The sequence below is a fragment of the Cydia strobilella genome, chromosome 21 (genome assembly GCF_947568885.1).
Source record: "Cydia strobilella chromosome 21, ilCydStro3.1, whole genome shotgun sequence".
Taxonomy (NCBI): Eukaryota; Metazoa; Arthropoda; class Insecta; order Lepidoptera; family Tortricidae; genus Cydia; species Cydia strobilella.
The window spans coordinates 11,239,226-11,250,460 of record NC_086061.1 but is presented as its reverse complement, the minus strand read 5'-3'; the positions used below and the strand labels follow the sequence as shown (position 1 = coordinate 11,250,460).

Here is an 11,235-nt window from a genome sequence, read left to right as displayed (position 1 = left end):
TATTTAAGTACAGACATATTTTTAAAAGTCAAATCACACAGCAGTTAGGTTGACTTTTATGGACTCAAAATTTTAACCAAACCAAAGTTTGTGCATGAACTCATAGGTATCAGCATATAGGGAAATGCATTTAATTTTACTGTGCAATAACATCATTATTAAAAAATAAGTGTATTCCCGCTACTAGGGACGTTTTGAGTTTATACTGAGCAACTTTTACTATGGGACAAACCACGAAATCGCGAAAAAAAAATTACCCTCCCATAGAAATGGTCCAGTCAAAATGTATGAAACAGCCAAATTCTTTTCCCGATTTCGGGGTTGGTGTCATAGTAAAAGTTGCTCAGTATAATCCCAAAACCTCCCTGGCAACGGGAATGCACTTATTTTTAACCCACCGAGCTATTAACACATTTGTGGTATTTTCTATAAAAAGGGACCTTATTGTCGATGGCGCTTACGTCATTATAAACGATGCTCCGATATAAATACAATGCCGCGCGACGCTGTGCGGCGTAAGCGCCATCGACAATAAGGTCCCTTTTCATAGAAAATGCCCCATATTTTTGTTTAACCCATTCAAGCAACAAGCTCCTCATCATTCAATTTCTCCAAAAAATTCGTCGAAATATCATTATCAGGCCTCAACCCCTCCTTACCCCTATAATACGGAAACTCATTAGACGTCGACAAATAATAAATACCAGGTTTAGTAAAATCAGTTTCTAAGCCGACGACATTCGTCTCAGTACTGTTGCATTCATTATACCTCGCTGCTTGTACTGAGTCGCATTTCTGTGCCATAAATTTCTTGGGATGTTCTAAAGCTTGCCACCAGTAAAGAACTGATTTTATATGACTGCAGATAACTAGGCAGGGTATGTAAGGTATGTCGCTGGGTTGATACTCTCCGCCGTTGGCGTAAAAGTCTACATGGCCGAGAGGTTCAGGAATGCCGAAGCCGTCAATGTTGGTGTGGATGATGTCGATATGTTCGGCGTCTGAGGGGTTGAGGCGGTGTTCGAGAGGCATGGTCTTAAAGCAGGGCCCGGAGGGATCGAGGCCGGTTAATCTGGAAATGATATGGGTATACATTTAGATATGAAATCTGTAAATAAGTCCCCTACCCAGAACTATTTATTTTATTGGTGTGCAATTTTAGGTATTTATCTAATAATGATAATTTTATGCAAATAGAATTTAGTTGAAGCGCTGGTGGCCTAGCGGTAAAAGCGTGCGACTTTCAATCCGGAGGTCGCGGGTTCAAACCCCCGGCTCGTACCAATGAGTTTTTCGGAACTTATGTACGGAATATCATTTGATATTTATACCAGTCGCTTTTCGGTGAAGGAAAACATCGTGAGGAAACCGGACTAATCCTAACAAGGCCTAGTTTTCCCCTCTGGGTTGGAAGGTCAGATGGCAATCGCTTTCGTAAAAACTAGTGCCTACGCCAATTCTTAGGATTAGTTGTCAAGCGGACCCGAGGCTCCCATGAGCCGTGGCAAAATGCCGGGATAACGCGAGGAAGATGATGATGAGAATTTAGTGAACAATACTCATTTCATGACATGGAGTGTATGAAAGTTGGCTTTATATCATGAACTGTATTAGCATCATGCTTCATATAAATCTACTGCAAATAAATAGTCATACGATTAAATTAATCTTCATAGCGCGGTCCCGGTTTTATGCCACGTCTCGCTCGGCAGCTAAATCGATCAAGAAGTTATTAGAATAGAATAGAATAGAATACTTTATTCCTAAACACACACAGACAATAGACATACATTAAAATAACATGAAAATAAAGTGTCACGAAATGGCCCCATCTCAGCATGCTGCTGGCGACTTCCAGCGCTGATCTTCCGATGAGACCATCAGGTGAGAATCACGGAAGGTAACAGACAAAAAGAAAGCAACATAAAAGAAAGAGACATAAAATATGGCGTAAAATAAAATTACACATCGCTTACACAAACTAATACAAAAAGAGATACAATATGACGGCATAAGAACATAACATAAGTACATAACATTAAGAATTTATATGAAACACTAGCATGTGACGTCACAATCAAATTACCCACTCTTTATAGTTTAATACGGGTTTTTAAACAGAAATTGTGTCTAAAAATAACAGCTCTCTACGTTTCTCTATTAATCTTCTGATGCTTTATTTTATGCATGGTGTAAAATAATTTAATTTTAATACAGTGAAATACCCTATAGTCAATAAATTAAAGCTATTTAAAAATATAACATAATATTCTATGGTCCTCTAGAATGCCTAATTTATAACCAGGCCAGCGTATGGGCCCAGCTGATGCCAATGAATAAGTATATCGAAACTTACAGCAACACGTGTACCTACCTAAGTGTGCGCCAATTCTTGAAATCAGATTGCCAAAAGCGAGCCAGGCTACTTTAGGATGCAATACAATTTTCCCAATAAGCGCTAAAATGACGAAGAAAATCAAGTTACCTTGAAGGCTTAGTGCCCGTGACATTATAGAAGTGTTTAGCGGCGTAGCTGACGATGTGGGCTCCAAGGCTGAGCCCTACCAGCTCCAAGTTATCCGCCGTCAGACCTCGCTCCGTCAGCTTCACTAACAACTCGCCCATTTTCTGCCCGATGACTCGCGAAAGACGCGCGGATCTGGAAATTGAAATATAAACTAGAGCTTAGCAATAAATAAAATATGAGCTAACAAAGGTAGGTATTTTATTGTAAATTTTTGGTCGGAGTATTCTATATTAGTGTTTAATTGGCATAAATTTGAGAAATATACCTACGTGATCTCTCTATAAAATTATCTGGCAAACCTGACGTACGGGGCGCGCTGCGCGCACTCTAATACCGGGCGACTTAGGCGCCTTCATATTGAATGAATTGGGCCTAGCCGGAGGTACGGGGCGCGCTAAGCGCGCTCCAATGCCTAGCACCTTCGACAGCCTCATACTGAGATAGCCGGGCGGAGCCCGATGGATGGGGCGCCCTGTGCAATAGCTATAACTAGATACCTATGTTGATAATATTGATAATAATGACTTACTTGGGATATATATAGGTGAGGAAGCTAAAAGTCTCAGTAATAAACACGTTGTATCCGCGTTTAGCGTATGAAGTGGCAATGGCCTGCGTGTGAGGCCACACCGCGCTGTCCAGGAAACCCACGGCGTATAGCACCGTCTTCTTATTCACGAAGTCTGGAATAGGGAATGAGTCGAGTTGAATTATGGTATTTTCTATAAAAAGGGACCTTATTGTCGATGGCGCTTACGCCATTATAAACGATGCTCAGATATAAATACAATGCCGCGTGACGCTGTGCGGCATAAGCGCCATCGACCATAAGGTCCCTTTTCATTGAAAATGCCCCAATTTTATAACAAAACTAGCGACCCGCGCCGGTTCGCACGGTTAGTTCAACTAATTCACACAAAACCTTTACAAAAAAACCGCATCAATATCCGTTGCCTAGTTTTAAAAATCTAAGCATACAATAGAGAGCGGAAAGCGACTTTGTTTTATACTATGTAGTTGGATATATATGTAGATAGGAAATTAATTATTATTATTATTAAATTCAAGACCTCAAAGATTCAAATTTTAAGTCTTTTTTTTATCTACTTGAAAATGAAAAACTCGTTTGGATTCGTCAAATTAATTTAGAAAATAAACGTAATATATCACCGTCAAAATCGCAAATTAAAAACCAAACCCGATCGACTGAATCTAGCTTGATTCTAATTCAGATATATCAAAGAAAATGCTAAAATAGGAATGAAAAACCGTCCAGTGCGAATCGGACTCGCCCACCGAGCGGAGGGTTCCGTACAAAATTAACTTATTTCTTACTAGCTTTTGCCCGCGACTTCGTCTGCGTGGACTTAGTAACCTCAGCTAGAGTAAGAATAGCGCCTGGAGAAAGTGCCAGGAGCAATCATTCAATTTGAGCATAATATGCACACAAATATTAGGCAACTCATTTATTATCTCAATTCCACCATGATTCCACTCCGCTTTTACCCTCTTAAGGGATGATTATCGGGATAAAAACTATCCTATGTCCTTCCCCGGGACTCAAACTATCTCTACGCCAAATTTCAACTAGATCGGTTCAGCGGTCTAAGCGTGAAGAGGTAACACACAGACAGACAGACAGACTTTCGCATTTATAATATTAAAGTATGGATTTTATTTATATATATATATATATATATATATATATATATATATATATATTTACAATATTTGTGATTTTTCGCTGTACTTGTAGTGTACGACGATATTACTTGCCAAATTTCATAGTTCTAGGTCAACGGGGAGTACTCTATAAGTTTTGATTCCCTTGAGAGTATTGAAATATACGTTTTTTGCGGCATAAACGGCCGTATCATTTTTTTTATAAATTTAGAAATTTGATATTTTAACAGCTTCAAGGGACCGTAGACCTGAGTATATGATTAAAATTTCAATTCGATACCTCTGTTCCTGAGATGACAGACAGACAGACGGACGGACGGACAGACAGACGGACAAAAAAGTGACCCTATAAGGGTTCCGTTATTTCCTTTTGAGCTACGGAACCCTAAAAATGGAGCCTAATGTAAACAATAACATTTTCTTGTAAATAACCAGAGTGCTCGATGAATTTAAATGTCACAGTTCTGTAAACTGGGGCTCTTTCATGAATTATTCACGTGTTATAGGCCAAGAGGTTACCGCGAAAAACGAGCAAACTCTCTGGAACGCAGATAACCTGATGAAATATTGCGTAGAAAGTGTCCAGTTCAGTTCGTACTACGTTCATAAAATATTTGTTATTGAATTCTGCGGCTAGGTATCAATTCGTCAAAATGAATTTTCAAAAATTTTATAGTTCCCATGAAGTGTTCCCGGTATTTTGTCCGCACTATTCATACCAAGCCAGAACATCTTACAATTAGCGCAGAATAAGTAATAGTACTACCGTACAGAAAGGACACTTCCTACAAAACGGAAGTTTGACAGCGATTCAGGGACGAATCATGCCGTACCTATCTTATGTATGGCACTATCCCTTTCGGCTATTTAGGGTTGTCAATATTCAAGTCATTATCTTATGTGTGGTTGTGCACAATGCTGAGCCGAACGGAGCCGAGAAAGCCCGAAAGGAGGAGTGTCCCCTCACTGCAATTAATTTCGATTTCTGCTTTGCCCGAAGGTTGACTGGTAGAGAATGCCTCATAGCATTAAGTCCGCCTTTTGTACGATTGTATTTTCTTTTGTGCAATAAAGATTAAATAAATAAATAAATAAATAAACTTGAAATATATGCCAATGAGTGGCGTAAATGTTGAATGAAACATTCGCCAACAGTTAAGAACATTGAGCAATAATCCCTAATCTGAACGGGAACTTTCTAAGTGGAAAACATACATGAGAATTTTCTCATGATAATTTCTAGAAATTATAAATATGTACTGCATATTGTACATAACTAAACTGAACACACAATGATATAAGGACGATATGTCTGCGTACGCAACAATGTGTGTAAGTTCCATGGCAACGTGATTAAAGAAAAAAATATTTACTGGAAATTTACGAACATCCATACAATTTGAACCGTCATCACGTTGTTTAAAGGCATAGGCCTAACTGAAATTCTGTCGATTTGTAGACAATCTACTGCCGCGGGGTGAGGTGATTCCATTTAGAGCGGGGTGTAGCGGACACCTGTATAATTAATGGGGTCCCTTTGTTTGACATAATTATTGAAAGTCATAATGTAATTGTCATGTTATCATTAGTCATAATTCTGAAAACGTTAACCTTCAGGATGTTCCTCAGGTTATCCATTAGATAGGTAAGGTTAGGTTTGTTTTATGGCAATTCTGAAAAGTTACGCGATTCTGAACGAAATTATGACTAATGTCAGTTTTGCTCCTACTCACCCCATTTTACGTTATATAAAAGACCAATGAAAAAATAAAAATAAATAAATATTAGGGAAATGCCCTTACCGGGATTCGAACCTATCAGGACCATCGGCTTCCTATCTATCCTATCTATGACCGAAAATGTAAACAAACAATACATTGTGACTTAAAACTATATGGAAAACAATACAGACCCATAATTAATACTATTACTTATTCTGTGCAGGGGATATAACTTTTCGGAGTAATCTAACGTCAGCTCTTGGACTATATCTTCGAACGGCTGCAGGCTGGCCGGTGCACGAGCTATCGCGGTGAAATATAGCGATCAAAGACATTTTTACGGCTTACGCCACCTAATTCTTTCAAATAGCTTTTTCAGATTTGTAAAATATGACTGTGATACCGAATTCCATTCAAACATAGGGTAGAACTTAGGGACAGTACAGACGGACTGCAACCCAACTGCAACTTCTGCCGTCGGCGTGCAGTTGGGGGCAGTTCCCACTAAGGCCGTTTCCCCACTTGGCGGCGCGGTATCTGCGCGGGCGCGCCAATCAGGAAGAAATACTGCGTACCGCACAGATACCGCGCCGCCATGTGGGGAAGCGGCCTTAGAGGCAGAGTTTGCATAAAGCAAAGGTAGTTCGCAAAACCCGCGCAGCAAGATGTTGATACAATTCCTCGCCAGTCTGCCTGTGACCACGAACGTAACGCCACGTTCGAAACGTCAGGCCATAAATAAACGTAAGTTTGTACGCGATTAAGTGCCGTGTTAGTTTTAAAATTTTGACTTGTAATACGTCTGACTTTCAATCCGGAGGTCGCAGGTTCAAACCCCGGCTCGTACCAATGAGTTTTTCGGAGCATATGTACGAAATATCATTAAATAATTACCAGTCGCTTTTCGGTGAAGGAAAACTTCGTGAGTCGTGAGAAAAACCGTACTAATCCTAACAAGGCCTAGTTCCCCCTCTGGGTTGGAAGGTCAGATGGCAGTCGCTTTCGTAAAAACTAGTGCCTACGTCAATTCTTAGGATTAATTGTCAAGCGGACCCCAGGCTTCCATGAGCCGTGGCAAAATGCCGGGATAACGCGAGGAAGATGATGAATACGTCTGAGAAGGTTAGGTCCACGGCATGTTTTTAGATGTTTTTGTGGAATGGCACGTACCCACACGCTTATCCTTGGCCAGCATCCTCGGAGCGGCCAGCACCGGCATGGACCTCCTCGTGATCTGGCCGTTGACGAGCTGATGATGGACTACCTGCAGCTTGGGCATGCTGCCGGCGCTGATGCTGGAGTTGTTCATGATGCCGGGGCCTGGAAGATTAAGTTGTTCGGTAAAAGTTGTTCACCAAAATTTTATATAACACGATCTAGTTTGAAAAACTTATTTTTTTTAATTTTCTCATTTAAGGATGACTCACGTTAGACCGGGCCGTGTCCGGGCCAGAGCTTACTTTTCTATGACATGACAGGTGATCACGTGATGCTTTCCATAGAGAATGAAGCGCCGGAAGCTCCTTTACCCCCCAAAAGTGGCCCCCGTGTTTAAAATTAATTTGTTTACTTTACATATCCGTCTTTGGGTCACAAACTTACATATGTATACCAAATTTCAACTTAATTGGTCCAGTAGTTTCGGAGAAAATAGGCTGTGACAGACGGACAGAAAGACGCACAAGTGATCCTATAAGATAAGGGTTCCGTTTTTTTCCTTTTTAGGTAAGGAACCCTAACTTTGTAGGTACGGAACCCTAAAAATGGTTAGAAATAAATACCAACACCTAATTAATCTTAATAATTAAAAATATGTCCATCATCATTGTCATAAGTGCCTGATTAAGAAAATATCCTGTCTTTCATTGTCTCGTTAAAGTGGCGTTTAAAAAAATGTTCGTCATGCTATTCAATGGCAGGCCACGGCGGAAAATAATGCGAAACGATGTTATAAAGCGTTGTGCTAATTATTGTAATTAAATCACACGCAGGTCAAGTGCAGCACGTGCGAGTCGCTCAGTTGCCGTACCTAGTAACAGAACCTAGGGGAGACCGAGCAGGACAACAATACAAACATAAATTACACAAACCAGCTACAAAACTAGAATTAGCATCTAAAAATTCATACATCATTTGCATTACAATTTATAATAAGTTACCGGATGAATTTAAAGATAAAAAAATACAACATTTAAGAAAATGATGAAAGTTTGGCTGTTTGAGGAATGTTTCTACAGTGTGGGAGACTTAGGCTCCTTCTTCTTCTTCTTTGTCCAGCCCATTTCCCAGTTTAGCTGGGGTCGGGCCTCCTCGTACGTCGGCGCCAGGACAATCTATCCTGGGTTGTCTGTGTTGTCAGGTTTTGTGTCCTCATCTCTTTTTCGACATTGGACCACCAGGTTGCTGGTCTTCAGCCTCTTCCCCTTAACCCCCTCCCCCTACCCCTTAACTTAGGCTAGTTTAATTAAATTTATATGCCAGTTAGTAGGCACAATGTGGAGATCCTATGTACTTACATATTGTAAATAGTTTTAAGACCTCTTTGTAACCCATATTGACAAATAAATTATCAATCAATCAAAAGTTAAAACAGAGGTAAGTTAAAACAACGTCAATTTTGCGGTATTTATCATTGTCTTGAAGCAAGGACGCATATTTGACCAACGGACGGTCGGACGAGGCTAAACATCGTTTTTCCAGGTCGATAACAGTTATAGATGTAATAAAACTATGAAAACGGATTATATTGCGTATATTGAACGCTGTAAAGTGTTCGAAACGTCGGGATGTATCATAAATTCAATATACGCGATATAATCCGTTTTCATAGTTTCATTTCATGAGTAACTATCGCGGTAACCGATGACAATATTAGTTATAGATGTCTCAAAGTTGACGTTGTTTTAACCTACCTCCCATACAGACTATATAAAGGAGCCAAATCTCTATGTATGAAAAGTGTTCATCAAAAAACAGTAATTAGGCGGCGCCACCATACACCGAAATACTACCAAAAACAACCTACGTAATTTGGTCGGGTTATTTGTTGCCTTATATGGTTCATGTTATACTCATGTCCCAGAACCTAACTAGCGCCACCGGAGAGATTAGGAACAAGCGGTCACTTTTGCAACAATTCTGCCATAAGAGATTGGCATCCTTTCTATACCATCCATACTACCTCCGTTTTAACTTACCTAGGCCCTAGGTACTCGTACTTAGACAGTATACAATACAATACAAATCCTCTTTATTGCACAACCTCAGAATACACACACAACAACACAGTACAGTACAAGTACCAACCTGATAGTTTTTCTCTGGAAATGACATGTTATCTTTATGTTAACTATGCCTATCTCACGATTTTGATAGCATATACAGTGCAAGTGTTATTTTGAACGTCAAATTTCTATGAAATTATGACGTATAAATTTGCACTGCGTGTGCTATCAAACTCGTTGCAGACTTATCTTGGTTTAACTCCATATGCTAATTATGCTAAATAATTGTATTACGAGGTCTGTGACAAGTGTGTCAAAGCCGACCACTTCACCCTTTTTATTTATAAGGATGTTATTGGAAAACAATTCTACCTATAACCATAAAGCAAAGATAGATATAACTCCGTAATAGATGGATACAGTCTAAGGATTGCCTCGAAAATCAAGAAAATTTGATTCTCGTTCAGAGGGCGCTACTAGTTTTGGCCTACAGTCGTATAGATGGCGTTGACGGTTTCGTTTGTTATTTAACAATTTTAACGCATATCAGTGAAAGAACATGGGTCAAAATCATAAAAATAATTAATGCAAATAAAAAAAATCATTTATCTATATTTAAATACATTCTATCGTATTTTTATAAATCTTCATTTTTGGTTTCAAGTGTGTCGACAGATGGCAGTGAATTTACTGGGGTTACAAAATTTACTATGACAGTACCGCTCTAGTATAAGTTACTCTATGCCATAAAGAAAAAGCGCTGGTGGCCTAGCGGTAAGAGCATGTGACTTTCAATCCGGAGGTCGCGGGTTCAACCCGGCTCGTACCAATGAGTTTTTCGGAACTTATGTACGAAATATCATTTGATATTTACCAGTCGCTTTTCGGTGAAGGAAAACATCGTGATTAAACCTGACTATTCCTATTAAAAAAAACCCTATAACCCTAAACCCTAAAAACCCTATTCCTATTATAAAAATTATTCTATTCTATTCTAAGGCCTAGTTTCCCCTCTGAGTTGGAAGGTCAGATGGCAGTTGCTTTGGTAAAAATTGAGTGGCCTAATAAAAGTACGAGATTGAAAAGCTTGATTATATCATCACGTACACAATTAACACAATACTTTTTCTGCGAGTCATCTAAAATAATACATTTTTATATGAATACCTATTACTCATGAAATAGTCGCGCGTTGGTGTCTTCTCCACTGGACCGCGGCGCCACGTGATTGGTCAAATTCATTATAGTTGACTAAACCGTTTCGAAATGAATATTATAGTTGAGTTGGGAGCCCATACATGAAAAGTACGCACTGACACTTTGGTAGGTCTATACATTGACACCGGGAGTAGCTTTATTAGCTTACAATAGCGTAATCATTTAATTACACTGAGATTCGAGATCATTCGGAATCCCAGGTGTCAATTAATAATCCAGAGTTGCAATTAATCGTAATCATTAATTACCTATTGAATGTATCATTAATTACCTATGTTAATTTGATATCACTGTAATTGTATTACCTTGTTAGCTAATTAGTTGCTGAATATCTAATTAAATAATTAAATGCGGCATATGAACCTATAGCGGTAAAGTAAATGAGCCTACTCACAGAATAAGTAATAGTATTACCGTACAAACCCGAAGTTTGAGTGTGTTGTCCCTTTCTAATGTATGGCACTATTCCTTTCGGGTATTTAGGGTTGTCAAAATTCAAATCATTATCTTATCTGTAGTCGTGCACGCAAAGGGACGTCAAGTTGTGCCAACCCTAATAATTGCTCGGAGCAATGCTGAGCCGAGCGGAGCCGAGTTTGCCCGAAAGGATGAGTGTCCCCCACTGGCCTACTTCTTATTTATTGTCAATTAATTTCTTCGTCTGATTTCGATAAAATTTAGCGGATAGATAGAGTTGCCATTGCTGTACAATATAAGCGAAAATTCAACTTGGTGTGGTGAAAAAAATTGCGTTTCACTCGGTAGGAAAGTTTGTTTAACCCTTGTGCCTTGAAGCCCTCGCAATGCTCAAGTTTCCACTTATCGCTTGCTCGGGTATCTATTAGCACGAGAAGTTAAACAA

At 39.3% G+C, this 11,235-nt stretch overlaps 1 protein-coding gene across 1 annotated transcript in view; it reads right to left on the bottom strand.

The window, feature by feature from the left end:
- Positions 1 to 549: 549 nt before the first annotated feature.
- LOC134750977 (phospholipase A1-like) overlaps positions 550 to 11,235 on the bottom strand; it is a 33,089-nt gene continuing 22,403 nt past the window's right edge. Inside the window, exons 3-6 of the mRNA XM_063686278.1 lie at positions 7,102 to 7,251; positions 3,057 to 3,210; positions 2,486 to 2,659; positions 550 to 1,072 (exon numbers count right to left, since the gene is read on the bottom strand). Of these exons, the coding sequence (XP_063542348.1) occupies positions 580 to 1,072; positions 2,486 to 2,659; positions 3,057 to 3,210; positions 7,102 to 7,251 (971 nt within the window). The 3' untranslated portion in view covers positions 550 to 579. The remainder of the gene's footprint in view (positions 1,073 to 2,485; positions 2,660 to 3,056; positions 3,211 to 7,101; positions 7,252 to 11,235) is intronic.